This window comes from Podarcis cretensis (assembly GCF_951804945.1).
Source record: "Podarcis cretensis genome assembly, chromosome: 12".
Lineage (NCBI taxonomy): Eukaryota > Metazoa > Chordata > Lepidosauria > Squamata > Lacertidae > Podarcis > Podarcis cretensis.
In genome coordinates this window covers 46826797-46847221 of record NC_137181.1, presented here as the reverse complement: position 1 = coordinate 46847221, position 20425 = coordinate 46826797, and the positions used below count along the sequence as shown (strand labels likewise).

At 44.1% G+C, this 20425-nt stretch overlaps 1 protein-coding gene across 2 annotated transcripts in view; it reads right to left on the bottom strand.

Annotated features, from left to right (window-relative positions):
• LOC307199408 (collagen alpha-4(VI) chain-like) overlaps nucleotides 1-20425 on the bottom strand; it is a 94793-nt gene that overhangs the window by 40831 nt on the left and 33537 nt on the right. For both annotated transcript variants that reach the window (XM_079947142.1, XM_079947141.1), the window contains 10 exons: nucleotides 18196-18274; nucleotides 16552-16697; nucleotides 16359-16451; nucleotides 11936-11989; nucleotides 9392-9463; nucleotides 7524-7550; nucleotides 5128-5172; nucleotides 2408-2461; nucleotides 1093-1155; nucleotides 402-467 (listed from right to left, as the gene is read on the bottom strand). In XM_079947142.1, the coding sequence (XP_079803268.1) occupies nucleotides 402-467; nucleotides 1093-1155; nucleotides 2408-2461; nucleotides 5128-5172; nucleotides 7524-7550; nucleotides 9392-9463; nucleotides 11936-11989; nucleotides 16359-16451; nucleotides 16552-16697; nucleotides 18196-18274 (699 nt within the window). The remainder of the gene's footprint in view (nucleotides 1-401; nucleotides 468-1092; nucleotides 1156-2407; nucleotides 2462-5127; nucleotides 5173-7523; nucleotides 7551-9391; nucleotides 9464-11935; nucleotides 11990-16358; nucleotides 16452-16551; nucleotides 16698-18195; nucleotides 18275-20425) is intronic.

Sequence of the window (20425 nt, the reverse complement as noted above, 5' to 3'; positions counted from 1 at the left end):
TTGAATCAAAGTATATAAATCGTATCTACTTTAATGGAACAGAACAATAGAGACTAGTCTTGTTCCAAACTAAGCACATTGTCGGAGGCGTCTTCTCCCATTTGTCTTCATTGCGCCCCGATGATCTGCCAAAATCCACAGCGTTCATGTGTCTCTTCCCTCTCCAGTAATCAGGATTAAGGTTGCAAAATAGGTTAACTGGATCCAAGCTGGCAAGACTTTGGTGGGGTTTTCGCCCCCAAGATAAATATTAATAAATATTAGTGAATTAATAAATAAATCCCTGTTTCAATGAAAGAAGCTATCAACATTCAATCTTGCAAAAATGATGACTTCTCTTTTCAGATATTTCTAAATATACACATTAGTTTGTTCTTAACGATTTCTAGATATCTGGATACCTGCCGTCCCGTGATTCCTTTTGTACCAGCTGGACCAATTGCATTGTTGTCAATTCCAGGAACCCCCTGAAACAAACAGGTACACACTTAAGTGTTTCCAGTGACCTATGCTATGCTATCATAGCTGGGGGGGGGGAATGGGTGACCGACACCAACATTCATTTTAAGTTGAAATATAGGCCTGCAATCAAAAATATTTCCCTGAAGAAATGAAAGGAATAATCCGGCAGTGAACTCAAGTGGGCAAACTGAGCAGATGACTTGATGACTGGAGATACAGTTTCATAAGACAAAGAGGTCAGAGAGGTTGAAAAACATTTTAAATCTAAAATAATGTCCATGTCATATCCCTTTTAGAAATGTATTTGTGTTCTGTGCCAATAGTAGAACAGCAGATTGTGTCCACTTTCTTGTACCTTCTAACAAGGCAAAATGGATCTTCTCAAAGTCTCTGGTTGGCCACTATGAGAATCAGATGCTGAACTTGATAGGCCTTTCGGCCTGATCCGGCAGACCCCTTCTTACATTTTTATAAGTCCAGCCGCAACAAAATTGGGGGTGAGGGAAGGGCTGTCAAGAGCTGCAAAGGTTAGAACTGGAAGTAGCTATTTCTGTGAGAAAGGTTGGGTATAAATTGATAAATGTGTGGATTTTTGATTAAAAAATAATAACAGCAGCCATCATTACTCACATTGTCTCCTCTTACACCAAGCTCTCCATGCTCACCAGGCTCTCCTCTGGGGCCTTTTCTACCCTTCAGCCGGGGGGGAAACGACAAACAGCAGTTAAAATGTTATGTACCACCTCACCTTATCAAATGCAATCTTTACCTCCTCAGGCCTTATTTCAGAATGATGAGGGTCGCTGACTGAGTTAAGCAGTCTTATGCTCACTAACTGCAGTGGGGTTAAGTACATTTATCTTTCTACTGGATGGGGCAGAAGAAATGCTGACTAACATCATTTCCATCTGCTGTGAATTAGATATATATTTTAAACTTAGGTCCTATCTGCAGTAGATGTTTAAAGCAGTACAATAACACAGTAATGGTAATGGCTTCCACCAAAGAATCCTGAAACTCGTTTGTTTAGGGTGCTAACAGTTGTTAGGTGACCCCTACTGCCCTTGCAGAGTTACAGTTCTTAGAATGGCTTAATAGTCAAACCCTCTTCCTAGGTAACTCTCGAACCTGCAGCTTGGTAAAGGAAATAGGTGTGTCCTAAGAAGTCTACAGTTCCCAGGATTCTTTGAGGGGAATCATATCTGTTTAAAGCATATGATAGTGCTTTGAACGTATAGCAGACCCTCCAAGTGTCCCTATTTTCCAGAAACAGATTCAGATTTAAAGAAGCTGTCCCAGTTTCTGATTTAATCCCAGAATGTCCAACTTTTCCTTAGGAAGTCCCTATTTTCGTCAGAGAAATGTTGAAGGGTATGGAGTTATCCGATCCCAGAGCCATCTGAAGGTAGCCCTGTATAGAAAAGTTTTTTAAAAAATGTTTAATGTTGTATTATGTTTTTATACAACTTGGAAGCCGCCCAGAGTGGTTGGGGCAACCCAGTCAAGTGGGTGGGGTATGAATAGTAAAACGATGATGTTGGTGGTGGAATAGGAAGTCCCTATTTTCATCAGAGAACTGTTAGAGTTTATGGTATAGTACGAATGGGGCCTCGGTCATTAGACAGTTCAGAGCCATTTCCAATGGTTCAGAGGCTCTGCCTTATAGGCAAGGCAACCGTACATAGAGGTGCAAGTTATCTCTACACATCTACAAGTGTTTGTGTGAAACAACAAACGCTTATTTATTTGTGCAGCTCAACAGTTGTGTGCACAGGTACATGGAATGTACAATTGTTGGGTGTCGCATGTGAATAAATATACAAGTAAGCATACAGCTCAACTATCTGAGTACACTGGTACACAGGTCGTACCTTCGTTGAACGTAAAGAAATTTGAACATCCCTAGTGCCTTTTGCCAACAGTTAAAATATAGAATTATCTTTACCCTTCGTCCTGAGCTGCCCTTTGGTCCATGTGATCCAGGAATTCCTCGTTCTCCCTAGAACCCCAAAAGAAAACGAAGCACAACTCAGTAATCTTGTGCAATATGCTTGTCATAGAAATCTCAGGCAGAGTCTCCAGACTTTTAGAAGACATATAAAGGCATTTAAACATATAAAGCAAAAGGGAAGCTCCTGGGATGGCTCAGTGGACACAGCACAAGACTCTTAATTTCAGGATCATGGGTTTGAGCCCTGTGGTTGAAGAAATATTCCTGCATTTCAAGGGGTTGGACTAGATGATCCTTGTGGTCTCTTCCAACTCTATGATTCTATTATTCCTCCCCAAGCCATGAATACCACCACCAAGTGATCAAAATCCCCCACCAAGCAGACTTTTAATTCCGCTTGGTCCCGGTTTGCATTTAGGGAAATCAAAATGTAGATTTAGCAACTGTTCAGATTCAGACTGTGTTATGTACTGAGTTGAATAGGATCCAAAATGCAGAAGTCTGACTGGTCCAAGAACAATAGGATTCAGAATGCAGCAGTCTAATTGGTCGTAGAACAATGCAGCGGTATGATTGGTCTGCAGGAGCCACCCAATCCATCTCCAGATGGAAGTGAATCCACAACCTGATTGGCCTACAGGAGAATTCCAGAATTAGCCAATCACGTGCAGCCTATTGTGTAAATAATGTATATAAAGCAGATACTTTGGGGGGACTTTCATTCCTCCTCACCACTATGAGCTGAATAAAGAGCATGAAATCCACTCTCGACTCAGAGTATATTTCAGACTGTCATTTAGGAGTTGCTGTCCCGTTATAAGCAAACCCTGGAACCTATGGCTTAATCAAACCTGATACTTCAAGGGAATCTGGAAATCAGGGCACGCTTGCTGATTAAACTACACAGAAATTGGTGTTCAGGTGAGGTGCATAATGCCAAATGTTGACAGACATACAGAACGGATTTCAGCAAGCTGCAGCAAAATACCTTAATACCAGAGAATCCTCCAGAAAAACAATCTCTCAAAGGACCTGTTGATGGCATTTTACCATTGTACTGTGGAGAGTGTATTAACTTATGGTCTGTGTGTGTGGTTTGGGAGCTGCACAGTCAGGGGGAAAGCAATGCTGTCCAGGGTTGTAAAGACTGCGGAGAGAATAATTGGGTGCACTCTTCCCACCTTAGATCAAATCTATGCTTCCAGGTGCCACAAGAAAGCTGCAGAGATAGCACATGATAGTACGCACCCTGGAAATGATCTCTTTCAGCTTCTGCCTTCAGGAAGAAGGTACAGGGTTATAAAGACTAGGACTAGCTGCCTGAGAAACAGTTTCTACCCAAATGCGATTTTGGTTTTAAACGCACTGTAAGGAGTCTGTATGGCAGTATATTGTATTTAAAAATGGGTGTCAAAGTTTTTAGGGGGCTAACCAGGTTGGGATAGCAGGGATAGCAGGCTTGTTGGGTTTTGAATGTCTTATGTAGATTTTTCAATTTCGTTGTTCTGTATGGAACAGTGACAATAAAGATATCGTATCGTATCATATCGTATCGTACCTTAAGTTGACAAGGATTGTGTACCAGAGTCTTTCCAGGGGAGAATGGCGCATTTGCGGTTGAATTGTGTGAACTGCAGCAAGTAATTTTCTGAATTGCCCCATCTCCCACACTGGAGTGAATTAGGTTTTTCTGTGTCTGTGCCTCTTTGCCAGCTGTTGCCTATCACTTCTGGCATGATGCAAAAATCTTCTACTGGACAAAGCACGAACAAGTATGGTAACACAGAGTTGATGGGTGGCTAAACATACAAGAGACGCAGGTGGCGCTGTGGGTTAAACCACAGAGCCTAGGACTTGCTGATCAGAAGGTCGGCGATTCAAACCCCACAACGGGGTGAGCTCCCGTTGCTTGGTCCCTGCTCCTGCCAACCTAGCAGTTCAAAAGCACCTCAAAGTGCAAGTAGATAAATAGGTACCGCTCTGGCGGGAAGGTAAAGGGTGTTTCCATGCGCTGCTCTGGTTTGCCAGAAGCGGCTTAGTCATGCTGGCCACATGACCCGGAAGCTGTATGCTGGCTCCCTCGGCCAATAAAGCGAGATGAGCGCCGCAACCCCAGTCGGCCACGACTGAACCTAATGGTCAGGGGTCTCTTTACCTTTACCTAAACATACAGTAGGTCTGGATGGGTTTGGTACAACCTATTATAATTCCCAACCCGCTGTTGTCAACTTCCTTTCAAACAGAGGAAGAAGACATCATTAGCCTGTTCCAGAGTGAGATTCTGAAGTATGTCTGGGGAGGAATCTTCTGCAGTTCTGGACATTTGTGGTTAAATTTCAAATGCCAAATTTCTTGAAACGGCAATTGTTTGTTTACTATTAAAATAATGTTTCATGGCATTTATTTAAACAAATGTGTGCATAATTATTTAAATACCCTTTCACATGATGTTAAAGTGCCCTTTGGAGTTTGTTCCCCTGTCCCACAGTAAAAGCCCTGCAAAGACAGGGAATGCAAACATCTGGGGAATGTTTATGGGTCTGCTGTCCTCTTTAAACCATTTTGAAACACCCACAAGATTTCAGTATTATTGATTTTTAACGATTGTTTGACTTTTGCAGTCCTTTTAAAAGCGGTACACTTCTTTGAACCATCCAGGAAAGCAGACTGTACCCCCCCAAAAATCCACCATCAAATGGTCTGTCAAATGTTACCTCTTGTCCATCGATCCCGTCAAGTCCACTGTCACCATTTTCACCCTGTTGAAACCATTTGAAAACATGCTCACCATTATTTACCCCTGTAAATAAAATTTCTGAGACATTTCTGCTGCAATAAACAGTAGGGTGTTATTGTTTCATTTGTTATTGTTATGTTATGCGCATTTCTGTTTTTACACTCTAAACTGCCTTGCAATCCTCAGATGAAGATTTAATAAATCAAAAATAAAATATATAAAACAAAGAGAGTGTTCCATAGGTGGTTATACAATGTACCCATTGCTCATTTGGTATAGTGTTTCCAAAACCATCTCAGGCCACCTGTAAAACTGATGGAAAACAGTATTTAATAGTATCTAACAACCTTCCTGAACCTGGTACCCTCCAGATATTTTGCACCACGACGTACATCATCCTTGGCTCTTGGGGTGGTCATACTATCTAGGGCTCATGGAAGTAGGAGTCCAAAACATCTAGAGCTCACATCTATCTTTTTTATTATTCAAGCCATATCCCCAAACAAGGTGTGCTACCAGGAATTAGGATGCTCAGATCTCTGCCCTTGTGCTGGTCCCAGAGGCTAACTGAGAGGCGAGGTCTGAGTCCAGTCCGAGGTTGATGGTGCAAAATGAAGGCAGTCCATAGAAGTCGAAGCTGGGTGCAGGGCAGGGCGTCGGGTGAGTTCAGGAGCTCCAGCAGGGAAGCAGCTCAGGGATCAGGCTGGAACTGACAACCAACGATGTTGCTCCCGCAACCTGGCACTGGGGCTGGCTAGCTTTTATCTCCCCTGAGACATAGGGCGGCCCTGATCCTCAGGTGACTCGCCTCTCTTGGCCTGGAGGCGAGCACTCCTCCTGCGGGAACTTAGTTCCCTCCGTCTCTCTGCCTTGAGCCTCTGCAGCTCAGGAGAGGCTGGAGGGTTACCAGACCCAGAGGCAACCTCAGCTTCCTCTGATGGGGCTGAGAGTGGAGCACCTGCAGGCAATGGGTCCTCCATCCCCTCAGGAGCCAGAGCAGACTCAGCTGGTGCCTGCACCTGAGGATCCAGCACAGGTGAGGACCCTTCAGGCTCATGCCCCAGCCCCGGCTCAGCTGGTTCTGGAGGCGGAGAATCCTGTGCAGGCTGGGATTCATCAGATTCAGCATCCGAATCCGATTCCCAGGCCATTACAGCCCTGCTGTCTCTCTTGACTGCTCCACCCACCTCTTACTACAAACACATTACAGCCCCTCTAGGCCCAGCACGTTCCCTCTATCAATGACTACACTTCCTAGAAGGTCTTCAGAGCAATAGGACAGAAGATGTTGCAGAGCTCTGGAGTCACTCCAGGAAGTCAAACTGTGCTGTTTCGCTCTGAAGAAATTATAGGAAACATAGGCATGAGCGAGACTGGCCTCAGGCACCTCGTACGTTTATGGTCAGAGGCAGCCCTGCCACTCCCTTCTCCAAAAACAGCTGAGGCTTCCTCACTTTGCTTGAAGAGATCCCAGATGCACCACTTGTTGTTATACAAAACCCCACTTGCGTGGCAAGTCCCCTCCCCCATGTGAAATGAAGACACTGGACACATTATTTAAGGTTAATGGGCATAAAAAGGCCACAACTTTATTGATTACAGAATTGAAAGGTATTGGCCTTAGGCATTGGCTCCTATCGACTACCCGGCATGGAGACCGGGAAGGGTTATCCACAAGCCGTGGGAGTCCTGTTGAAGTACGCCAACTAGGATCCCATGGGTGTCACCGCTCGGGGGCGTGCCGGAGGCCCTTACCTCCCTAGGTTTTGGACAAGGCAACGCCCCCCGGAGTCCTCTACCGGACTACCCTTTTCATTGGGGGAAGGTGATGGCGCTTCCTTCCCCCCATTCATTTGCATAACAATTAACCCCTGCCAATGCCTGACCGCCAATACCACGGAGGTTGTGACATTTGCTACGAGGTAGGCAAAAAACCAAAAGGCTAGAAGTGCGCCAAATTGGAAAAATTCCTACCAGGCCCCTTGCGGCGACCAACCGGAGTCCATAGCTAGGTCATAGCTAGCTAAGCCTAAAGGGTGGGTGGGATGGGAAAACTGCTCAGCTGGAAAGGGGAAAGAGGGCGGTCCCCGGGCGTGCCTGGCCTTAAGTAGGCTAGGCCCCACCTCCCCAGCCCGCAGATTGGCAGGCAGGGGCGAAGGCATGCCCAAGGATTCCCTGTTCTCGCGGGGGCAAAAGGCCAGCCCCCGCATGTGTGGGAGGGGGTAGCCCGCAACCCCCTCTCCTCCCAAGCTCGGAAATGGCTTTCTTATGTGAGGATTTTGTAAGCACTTATGGGAAAGAGGCCAAAGCGAAACACCGGTGAGCATTATCAGAAGAGAAATCTTTGTTTCCCTATTTTAAAAGCGTACATACCTTATTTCCTCGGTATCCTCTTGGTCCCTGAAATGCAAAAGAGACACACTGCAAGTGAGCTACAGAAAGAACACATAAATTCTCAGCAGAATCCAAATATAAAGGTGTCCCTCCCCCCCTCCAAACTAATAATACTAGAAACCAGAATATTCAAAAATAAGATTCATGACAGTTCAGGTTACAGACGCTACAGGTTACAGACTCCGCTAACCCAGAAATAGTACCTCGGGTTAAGAACTTTGCTTCAGGATGAGAACAGAAATTGTGCGGTTGCTGCAGCGGGAGGCCCCATTAGCTAAAGTGGTACCTCAGGTTAAGAACAGTTTCAGGTTAAGAACAGACCTCCGGAACGAATTAAGTTCTTAACCCGAGGTACCACTGTAATATCTTGCCCATCTGACTGGGTTGTCCCAGCCACTCGGGATGCCTTTCAACAAATATAAAAGCATAATAAAACATCAAACTTCCCTATGGGGCAATGCTTTGTTCCTGCAACAGACGCAGAGTGGAGGACCCTTTTTATATCCATGGAAAGTGTGAGGGAAACCAATAAAGCCAAAAATACAGCATCTAGATTACTCTTCTGGCATTCGTATGGGTGGCCTGTTCTACACTACATATCGAGTTTGTATTTAGTGGATCTTTATCAGTTTGCATTTCTTGGTGCAGAAAGTATTGATCTGATGTGTAGAGATCTTTCCTATTCTAATTAATTCAAGAGGGTTCTGGAAGCTTCTCTGCGTGAAAGAAACAAGCAGAAGGTTCATGATGTTTGGGTTAGTCCTTCTGGGAAGCTGAGAACAGCTGGCTTAAACTGGTTCTCTTATCTTTTCTGTCAACGTCATGCTGACAATAATAAGTCCAAAAGGAGCCTGGGTTTTGCTTTCTATTTCTCTATTCTCTATTTCTCTATTTCTCTTCCTTCTGGTGTGGTGTTCTGTACTCAGTATGCTTAGCGTTAAGTTTTAGACTTCTTATAAGTTATTGTAAGTTTAAGTTAAGTCTGCCACAACTGGATTTCTTATGGACAGTGCCAATCGTGGATGTATTGGATTTGTGACGAATTATGCTCATTTGCCTTCAAAAACTTAAATTAAAAACTTAGGGAAGTTTTAAATACTTGATGCTGTATTGTTTTTAACACTTGATTGGAAGCTGCCCAGAGTGGCTAGGGAAACTCAGCCAGATGGCTGGGCTATAAATAAATTATAATTATTATAATTGTTGTTGTTGTTGCTGCAGTAAAGCTCTGCTGGATGAAATATTAATTGCCTCTGGTCTATTTTTTGGGAATCCTGCAATTTGTTTAAGTTTTCACTCTGCTAACTATATATTGGAATCTACTCTGGATCCCTACTGAGTAGAATGTCCATGACAATCTTTACTAACAACTCATACCTCAGACAAGAGGTAAACAGCTATACCAGACAGAACTTTTATAATGAATTTGCACCCATTCACCAAGACTCACTATCAGTTTAGTTTGCACATTGGTTTTAGTGGAACAGGGGTCGCCAATGTGGTCCCCTGCTGATGCTGCTGGACTCCTACCATCAACATCCCTGACCAGTGGCCATGACAACCAGGGCTGGTGAGCTTTGGGAGGGTACCACATTGGCTACTCAGTCTAAGGGATATATCCATGGAAATTAATTCATCCAGATAAATTAAGGGCTTTAGAGGTGGAAAGGCACATATTCTGCATTCCTCTAGGGGAGGAATGTGAGCCCCAGATTCTCAAAGATATATGATGGAGCCACACGAAAATCCACAGATGGACAAAAAAAGAGAAAAAGAAATAAATTGTGGCAAGAATAGTGATCTGGATGCACCCTGAGGAAAAATATACTTCAAGACCATTCACTTGCCTTTAGGCCTCTTGCCCCAGCGCAGCCTCTTTCTCCTCGTTTGCCAGCGATACCCATTAGACCACGATCTCCCTAATGAAGAAAGAGAGATTGGTAAAAGCCACACTTCCCACATGAACCAGTGCATAAGGCTGACTGTCTCTGGAGGACCTGTAACCAGAGTGTTTGATATCTGCTAGCCTGCCCGCTTGCCACATGGCTATGGCCGACTTTTACTGAGTTAGGGGGTGTCAGCCTTAACAATAATAAATTAAAAGCCATCGGGTCACAGCGTGAGGTCTTCACATAACTCAAACCGTTTGCTCTCTCTGTGAATACTGAACTGATTCTGCATTCTTGATGTAGCCAAAGCAGCAGTACCGATGCACAAGAGGGAGGTGTCAGCAAGTACAAGGGATCTCCAAAGTTTGCAGAAGTTAAAAAATATATAAGGTGTGACTGGAAAGTTCGGTGAATCGCCACAGAAATCGGACAGCAAGAAATATTTGAACATACATACCTTACAGGCCTTCTGATACAATGTGTTAGAATTCCTGCTGAACTCCTGACACAATGCACCATTGACAATGTTCATAGAACTGTTGGAAACTTCTGGAGAAGTCCTCTTTCAGTTCCCTCGTCACAGCAGCTTGGGCGTGTGAAATGTTGGAAAATCTGTGCCCTTTCAGTGCAGATTTCAGTTTTGGAAAAAGAAAGAAATCCCTTGAGGCCAGATTGGGAGAATATGGAGGATGGGACACCTCAGGAACCCCAGTAATGATTTCACATGGAATATGCGATTCTTCTGCCATCATTCGGACAGACAAATGCCGATCCCGCATCAATAACTCATTAACTCTGTTGGCATTTGCCGCCATTCTACTCATTGATGATCTGCCAGAACGAGGGTCATCTTCAATGGTTTGCCGCCCTTCACAGAAATGCTTAAACCAATCATACGCTGTCTTTTGAGTTACAGCTTCATCTCCAGACACAATTGTGAGCATTTTGTGGGTTTCCAATGCCGATTGTATGTTTGAATATTTCTCGCTGTCCGATTTTTGTGACCATTCATCAAACTTTCCGGTCACGCTTGTATAAGCAAAGTAGTCCAGAGGGGACTGTGTACACTTAGTGGGTTATGGGATACTGCCCGGCAGCTGAGAAGCATGGGGGAAATGGAAAAACCAGGGGGTAGTAGCCATGGCATTGAGTTTCAAGGGAAGGGAAGGGCTGGACTAGTAGTTTGGGCCCTTGAACATTCGAACTTCACTCTGCAACATTTTGTTGTAGATCCTTGTTTCACTGCTTCTGCTACTACTACTACTACTACTAATAATAATAATAATAATAATAGAGATGGAAGGGTCCGTCAAATTCTGTATTCTCAGTTTCTTGTTTTTCCAATGGTGAGTGCAATTCTTCACATATCTCATAATTTGGGGGGGGGGGGAGGGAAATCCCCACGGAATCTATCTTGCCAAACACATTTTTATACGCAGTTGTGACCAATGTGCACGTTTCAGCAACCAAGTTTCCTAATGTAACACATTTGTGCATGTTATTTTCAGCACATTAACTTTCATGCATGGTTTTCCTGACCGTATGAATTTTTGTAAAGAATGCGTTGCAAAATTCGGAAACGTATACATTTCAAACAATAGCATATATGGTTTGGGAAAGTGTGAATTTAACATGTTCAGCTTTAAATGTGTACTGAATCAAATTTAATAATAATAATAATAATAACGTATTATTTATATTTATATTATATTTATATTTCTCCTCAGTCACTAAATAGCAGCAGCAGTAGTAGGAATATAATATAGTGATATAGGAAGAGAATTCTTTTTCCTCCCACAATAGCCAATCAGCATTCTAATGCCAGTGAGCACATAGCTTTGGTCGGCCCTTCACTTCATCAAATCGGGCCCTCTTTGAAAAAAGTTTGGGCACCACTGATTTAGGGCTTCTGCCAACCTAACACTTCCAAAGCATACCAGCGCAAGTAGATAAATAGGTACTGCTGTGGCGGGAATGTAAATGGCATTTCCGTGCACTCTAGCTTCCATCACGGTGTCCCGTTGCACCAGAAGCACTTTAGTCCTGCTGGCCACATGACCCAGAAAGCTGTCTGCGGACCAACGCTTGCTCCCTCAGCCTGAAAAGTGAGGTGAGCGCTGCAACCCCCAAATCACCTTTGACTGGACTTAACCATCCAGGGATCCTTTGCCTTTGCCTTTTTACCTCTACTGGCACCCTCCTCTTTTCTCGTCTTAGGCATGGCTGGTCTCATTTTGCCCTCAAATCGAGCAGGACTAAGAGAACTGAGATTGTTATTTGTGTGTATGAGAAAGCTAGCCTGGAGGTCCCACTCTCTCGAGACAGCAGGGTGGGCTATAAATTTTTATATGGGCTGATGGATGAATAAATAAATAAATCTTCTGCGTTTGGAATGCTTTAAAAAGTTGTACTTTATGCAGATTCCCAGGAACAGAACCAGGCCACTCTCATCTAAGCGAGCAGGGCATTACTTCTGTCCCACAGAACTATGTGTTTACTTACCGGCCCTCCTTCCTCACCCGGGTGACCAGGGTGCCCTCGATAGCCCTCACGTCCCTGAAAAACAGCAGTTCGGAGAGTCACATTTAATTAAAAAATGCTGCTTCTTACAAATAACAGAGCTTCTTTGCACTTATTTCAAAGTCCTGAGGTGACCTCTTTTTATTCTTTACTATTTTCCGCGCACTGCTCTGATTCGCCAGAAGCGGCTTAGTCATGCTGGCCACATGCCCCGGAAGCTGTCTGCGGACAAACGGCGGTTCCCTTGGCCTGAAAGCGAGATGAGCGCCGCAACCCCACAGTCACCTTTGACTGGACTTAACCGTCCTGGGGTCCTTTACTTTTTTATTTTTACTGAGAATATGCTATTTTCCTATGTTGCGGACTTCTTTGGTTTCGTCATTTGGAAAAATCTACAAACCGCTTCATCAAAATGCTCTCCAAGCGGGGAACAAATAAAACTGTAGATTAAACATGGCTGAAACCCAGGAAACCCTTTTAAAAACAAAGCTATGTAAAACCAGCATCATTAAAAACTAAGATGAAACCAATTAAACAAATACAGGTAGCTCTGTCTGCCAAACGGAAAGCTTTTTAGCAGCCCTCGCCCCGCCTTTGGCGCCAGCTGAAAGCATTTTACCAGACCCTCAAACACAGGTTCTTCATCCTAGGAAAGCTGTCCTCACTGACACTTGGGTATCAGGAAGGGGGAATTTTTAGGGAATTAAGCAAGAAGTCAACTGCCTGCAACCACCTTCTCCTCCAGGGGCTTCTTTAAGGGGAATATCAGGAGTTTAGTTCATCATCCATAGGGACTGGCGTCCAACCCCACTCCTAGGTCTGTGTTTTACAGACAAGAGTATACAGCTCACATCATTTGCTGCCTGGGCCCATCTGCACTGTACACTTAAAGCAGTAACATACCACTTTAAACAGTCAGGACTTCCTCCAAAGAATTCTGGGAACGGCTGTTTTTCAGGGACAGTCCCGGATTTACAGATGCCGTCCCGGTTTCTGATTTGATCCCAGAAAGTCCCGCTTTTCCTTAGGACATCCCTAATTTCACTGGAGAAATGTTGGCAGGTATGGAGTGATCCGTACCCCGAGTCAAGGGGCTAAGTAACTATAGAACCTTTAGATGATATCTGAAGGAAGCCCTGTTTAGGGAAATTGTAAATGTTTGGTGTTTTCTTGTGTTTTTAATATTCTGTTGGGAGCCGCCCAGAGTGGCTGGGGAAACCCAGCCAGATGGGCAGGGGTAAATAATAATAATAATAATAATAATTATTATTATTATTATTATTATTATTATTATTATTATTATTGGATGCTACAAGCAGAGGAAACTGTTCTCTCTCCTCTTTTCCGAGTCTGTTGGCCAATCAAAACAATAGTGGGCCAGACCAGTAAATATAGAATACATCTGAAGGCAGCCCTGTATAGGGAATTTTTAAAAATGTTTAATGTTTTACTGTGTTTTTATATATGTTGGACGCCAGTCAGACTAGCTGGGGCAACCCAGTCAGATGGGTATTATTATTATTATTATTATTATTATCATTATTATCATTATTATCATTATTATCATTATTATCATTATTATATAGGATATCCCTATTTTCATTGGAGAAGTGTTGCAGGCACAGAACTACCATTCTCAGAATTCCCTGGGATGTGGGATAACCATTACACCTTCCTAGGAACTGCAGCTCTGTGTGAGGGCAAAGGGTGTATTTAAAGTGTTACAATACCACCTGAAATGTATAACTCAACTAAGCCATACACTACTCTTGCTCCCTACTTATATAATATTTGGGTTTCCTTTTTTAGCACTTGTGTCCAGTGGCGTAGCGTGGGTTGTCAGCACCCGGGGCAAGGCAAGTAATTTGCGCCCCCTAACCCATGGATTTTAGTAGGGGCAGAGAGCTGCGAGTGCGAGCGCCCCCCCCAGATGTTGCGCCCGGTGTGGCCGCCCCCCCTGCACCCCCCATGCTACGCCACTGCTTGTGTCAGCAGTAGGTCAACACACCCTCCAAGTGTCCCTATTTCCCAGGGACAGTCCTGGATTTACAGACGCCATCCCAGTTTCTGATTTGATCCTGCAATGTCCTGCTTTTCCTTAGGCCATCCCTATTTTCAACGGAGAAATGTTGGAGGGTATGGAGTTATGCGACCCCCGAGCCATCTGACGGCGGCCCTGTATAGGGAAGTTTTTTGATGTTTCATGTGTTACTATGTTTTTATATATGTTAGAAGCCTCCCAGAGTGGTTGGGGCAACCCAATCAGATGGGTGTGGTATAAATAGTAAAAAAAATATATTATGGAATAGGACATCCCTATTATCAACACAGGGGACGCGGGTGGCGCTGTGGGTAAAAGCCTCAGCGCCTAGGGCTTGCCGATCGAAAGGTCGGCGGTTCGAATCCCCGCGGCGGGGTGCGCTCCCGCTGCTCGGTCCCAGCGCCTGCCAACCTAGCAGTTCGAAAGCACCCCCGTGTGCAAGTAGATAAATAGGGACCGCTTACCAGCGGGAAGGTAAACGGCGTTTCCATGTGCTGCGCTGGCTCGCCAGATGCAGCTTTGTCACGCTGGCCACGTGACCCGGAAGTGTCTCCAGACAGCGCTGGCCCCCGGCCTCTTGAGTGAGATGGGCGCACAACCCCAGAGTCTGTCAAGACGGGCCCGTACGGGCAGGGGTACCTTTACCTTTACCTTATTATCAACACAGAAATGTTGGAGGGTATGAGTCAAGGGTATCTTGCCTCCTGTACACCAGTCTTTTTGAAGTTTATTAAACGTTACTAAACAATCAAATTGGTATATGTTTTCAACACAACTCAGCGTGTGTGGCAATCCTTCCTTCTTTACTCTCTTTGAATCATCTCTTTGAAATGCAGGGGAGTTCGCCACAGACCCCTGCAAAAATAATTAGTGAATCATCTTTCAGCCATTCAAGTGGTAAAAGTTAACAAGGAAAACTGACAACCGAACAATCGTGGGACCCATGGACTGACAGAAGATTCATGACCAAAGAAGCTGGAGGTTGCATCCTTATTGCACGCTTGAGGTTTGAAAGATTTAATAAATTTTTGTCCGAAGCGTTCAGACTTTATGGAAGTAAGTGAGGAAACCATGGAAAACTGACTTGGATCAATTTCTTGCTTGTCCCTTACTTTTTCCAATCAGGCAGGTGGCCGTGTTGGTCTGACGCAGTAGAAATATATTTTTTAAAATTTAAAAATTGTCCAGTAGCACCTTATCTGAAGAAGTGTGCATGCACATGAAAGCTCATACTAAGAACAAACTTAGTTGGTCTCTAAGGTGCTACTGGAGAATATATATATATATATATATATCCAATCAGTTCATTCCTGTAAACGCCACATTCTCACCATACATTTAAAGCAATTATTATTATTATTATTATTATTATTATTATTATTATTATTATGTTATTTTATTGTTATTTTATTATTTATATCCTGCCCATCTGCCTTGGTTTCCCTAGCCACTCTGGGCAACCTCCAGCACATCTGAAGGCAGGCCTGTTTAGGGAAGTTTTAAATGTTTGAAGTTTTATCACTGTTATTATTATTTTTATTATTATTATTCTGGTGGGAGCTACCCAGAGTGGGGGGGTATAAATAAGCCCCACTCACCTCACAGAGTGTTTGTTGTGGGGAAGGGAAAGGAGAATGTTAGCCACTTTGAGACTCCTTCGGGTAGTGATAAAGCAGGATATCAAATCCAAACTACTACTACTACTCTTGTTGTTGTTGTTGTTGTTGTTATTAAAACATAATAATAAAAACTAAAAAGCTATGCCTTCCCCCCAAAGCATTCTGGCAGCTGTAGTTTGTTAAGGGTACTGAGAGTTATTAGGAGGTTGCTATTCCCTCACAGAACTCCCTGTGAAGAGGGATAACTGTTAAACTATACTGAGAATTGTGAGCTCACAGTAATACCTTAATATCCTTTTCATTTATTTTAAGTTGTTGACTCTTTATGGGTCTGCAGGTCACCTTATGGGTCTTAACTTCAATAGGAAATCTTGAAAAAGGAAGTCTGATGAGATCCATAACATACCCTCCAACATTTCTCTGATGCAAATTGGGACATCCTATTCCATCATCATCATATATTTATATTTATTTATACCAAGATGTTGGAGTGACTCCTGGTGCCTCCTGATTCTGTATTACAATGCTATCACTGTTCACAGGCTGGCAGAGGAAAGAAATCAGTGTTTCATCTGGCTGTTCTCCTTCAAGCGATATTGACTGTGGCAGCGCCATTTTTCAATTTTTATCTTGTGAATCACCTAAGATCTGTCGATGAACGGCTAATCTAATAAAAAAATAAGCAAACCACACTTCAGCCCCACTTGCGGTACACTCATACGGCTCCACTCTTCTCTCATTTTACCTTTATTCCAGAAGTTCCCGGCGCACCCCGAATTCCATCTTCCCCAAAACATTTGCAGCAAACATTGCAGCATTCTCGTTCGGTGACAGTATCCTGCAAAATAATGGGTGCCAGTCATTGCTACCATCGGCACCATTGAGAACCGAGGGTAGTGTCCTATCCCTTCACCTCCTCCTTCCCGGAAGAAACTTACAAGTGCTCGCCATAACCTGCTGGGGAGTTCTGGGTTTCCAATGAGCAAAGGTTCCATATATTCAAATCCTCTACCAAACTCTATTTCCTGCAGTTCATGGAATTCCTGAAAGTTTCCCAGGCCTATCGTTAAAAGTGCATTCAGCCCTGAAAAGGAAACGGTGTGAAAACCAATTATTGGATTTTCTAAAGTAGAAGTGTAAAAATTCATATTTTGGATTTCTTAAAAAAAAAAAAAATGGGAGGAAGTTTTAAAAAGAAAAGACAGAGTTAATGATCCCTAAACAGCTTGTCTTGGATGTTTAAACATTCACATTCTGGGAAGTGATTGATTTGATTGATTGATTGATTGATTGATTGACTGATTGATTGATTGAATTTATACACAGCCCTATACTTGTGGGTCTCAGGGTGGTTCCCAGAATAAAATCAAGATATAAAACCACAAAATACATAATAGAACTGGGAAGTTTGCTGATATCTGCATTACATCACAGAACTCACAATCTCTGCTCAGTTGGTATAATATGGAAAAGTGTACTTTTCGCTTAATGGGTAAATTTGTAGAAAGCTGGCTTTTATTCATTCCTCACTGGAACACAAACTTTAATGATAATATTCAGCCATATGTTTTACTCATATTTTTGCAGTTTTTATTGCGTTGCATAATAAGATTTAATTTTGAAAGTCCCACTTGATTTCATTCCCCTTTAAGCAAAACGACTGTAGAGAATTCATTTAACACATCAATCTATGGATGGCTTTCATCAAATTGGGCCAAACAAGTCTGAAATCAGTAAAATCAGGATGGATCCTACAGTATGTGTTCCTGTGTGGATATTTTTCTCAGGAATTGGGCTGGCCACATCAATTTCTTCATGCTTGAGCTGAATTCAAAGCAGAAGTGAAATTTCATTTTTGAGCTTTCTTCTGGGAGGAAAGGGGACTGCCAGAATCAGCTCTGTGCTTAACAGATGGTAGGTGTATTTTTATTTTTATTATTTAAAATGAAACACAGCTGTATAAGAAAAGATGACATTCTTTATTTCCAGCATATTTCGAGTGAAAAACTTTCTCCAGGGATACGATCTCTGTTAGAAGCTGACACCTGTCTCTGACACCTATTCTACAGCAGCTGCCTTCATTCTTCTTATTTTGGAAACTTTTAAGACAGATGATTGATTTCTTCCTTTTTCTTTTTGAGGACCCACATGTGTACACCCCCACTGCATCTGATCCCTTAAGCTAAAGCCACGTCAACATGCTTTGAGGATTCCAGATAATTCGTAACTGAATTTTCCGAACACCAAAGTCTTGGGGAACATATTAGCTCTCTCTTAATTTTGGACAACCCAGCTGGACAATGATCAGGCATCAACTGTGTGGTGTTTTTGAAATGTTAGTGTCAGTCACAGGAAGTTCTGTTTGTGTCCTGGCCGTCTGTGCAAGACGGTCGGCCTTTACGGAATACCTCCCGTATGGATGAAAATGTCGCGCATTTTGGTTATCAGAAGATAAAGGGCAGGAGGAATAAGCAAGGCAGGCTCAAAAGCATCAGTGCATCCTTTCTTCTGCTCCTGGCTCTGCTTATGAGCGCAATGTCTCGGGTACCACCACGTAGAAATGTTTTCTAGCATCTATGTACCTTTCCTGCGAAGACCGTCGGCAGTTGTTTTGAGCACTTCTATGCTGTCATCTGGCCCATCAGAAAAAACTAAGAGAACCTGTGATGAAACGATAGCAATGAGAATGGCAAAAGGGATGTGGCCATTACCATATGCCAGAGGTTTTCAACCTTTCAGAGTCTGCGGCTCCCTTGACCAACTATATTCTTTCTGCGGCACCCCTGTGGGGCTCAGGTTACATCACCCCTTGCCTGCAGAACTGGCAGTCTCTCACCCTTTTTCGAAGACCCACCCTTGTGGAGTGTTCCCACAGCCTCCTCTCCTTTCCCTTCTCCTTGGGAGTCCTCCAGGCCACCTGCTGCTGCAGCCTGTGGTCTCTGAGCTGCCCCCCTGCTCCAAAGAGAGGTGCTGTCAGGGAACTGCCATCAGCTCAGAGGTGAAAGGTGGAAGGGCAGATCTTCCTCCGGCGAGGAGGGAAGCCCCGCCTCCAGTGGGGAAGGGATTCAGGGATCAGAAGATGCTAGAGAGAGGCACAACACCGAGCCTGAGCAAAGCGGGGCAGAGACAAGTCCCCCTTTGCCAACGCCCTCTCTGCGCAGTCGGTTTACGCGCAGAGAGGAGAGGAGAAGGATGGGGGTCATTCTGGGGAAAGTTTAAGGACTGCCCACTCCCAGATTCTGCTAGCGACTGAGCAGTCATGGGATTGAGATGCTCTGCACTGTAAATGTTTTTGTACAGATAATAAAGCCTGGAAAAGACCGGTGGGAGTCTTGCCTGTTCGCTCTCGAGCAACCACGCCAGCACATAACAGGTGCCTCCTCACACTGCCCCACAGGGGCCTGGGACTTGTCTGTCTATTCCCAACAGCAAGGGCTGGCAGACTGACATGCTGGGCTCTCTTGCCTGCTTGCTTACTTCAAGTCTGTCTCAGCTCCTGGCAACCAGCACCCCCTGGCCAGCCCCAGAGGCACCATTCACCTGCAAAGTTTGTAGCCAGGGCTGCTGCAACAAACAGCTGTGCTAGTCTTTGGGAGGCAGAGACGCGAGCGGGCATCAGAGGAAGGGAGGAAAGAGGGACAGAGGCCAGTTTTGCCCACGGCACCCCTGACCATCATTCAAGGCACCCCAGGGTGCCACGGCACACCGGTTGAAAACCACTGCCATATGCAATGAGGGCTCCTATGTATCAAAAACAACCAGCTGTTAAGAACCACCTATATAAACATATACTTGCAATGAACAAGCACATAAAAATAGGACAATGAACAATGTAAACAGTATTCTTTGGGTGACGTCCAAATGATTCCTTAGTGGCTGATAAGAAGACTTTTAGCTGAGAAGTTTCATTTTAACTGGGGTAACCAAGTCAGATGGGCAGCATATGAAGAATAAATTATTATCTTCTTCTTCTTGCTGTTGTTGTTGTTAAGAGACCATTCTCCAGAATGCCAATTGGATGATATATTGTTTTGAAAAAGGGACATTCTTCCCAGGACAAGAGAGCATTTATAAAGTAAACCTTTCCCAAGGACCAGTTGGGATATATCTAAAAAAGACTTCATGGTTGATACAGATCTATAACCGGTCTGTAGCATTAATGTTCATTGTCCTACTTTTATCTGTTCTCATAAGTATGTTACAATATTTTCATATTGCCCGCCTTATTGTGTTTGATATAATATGTATAGCTGAAAAGACAAGTTTAAGAAACATTATGTGAGGCTGCGGTACACCAGAAAAGGGACACGGGTGGCGCTGTGGTCTAAACCACCGAACCTCTTGGGCTTGCCGATCGGAAGGTCGGCAGTTCGAATCCCCACAACGGGTGAGCTCCCATTGCTCTGTCCCATCTCCTGCCAACCTAGCAGTTCAAAAGCACGTCAGTGCAAATAGATAAATAGATGTCACTGCGGCAGGAAGGTAGACAGTGTTTCCGTGCGCTCTGGTTTTCATATGGTGTCCCGTTGCGCCAGAAGCAGTTTAGTCATGCTGGCCACAGCACCCGGAAAGCTGTCTGCAGACAAAGGCCGGCTCCCTTGGCCTGAAAGCGAGATGATCGTCGCAACCCCATAGTTACCTTTGACCGGACTTTTTTACACCAGAACATAATACAAATTAGTAAAGGGAGCCCTGACCGTTAGTTCCAGTCGTGACCAACTCTGGGGTTGCGGCGCTCATCTCGCTTTACTGGCCGAGGGAGCCGGCGTACAGCTTCCGGGTCATGTGGCCAGCAGGACTAAGCCGCTTCTG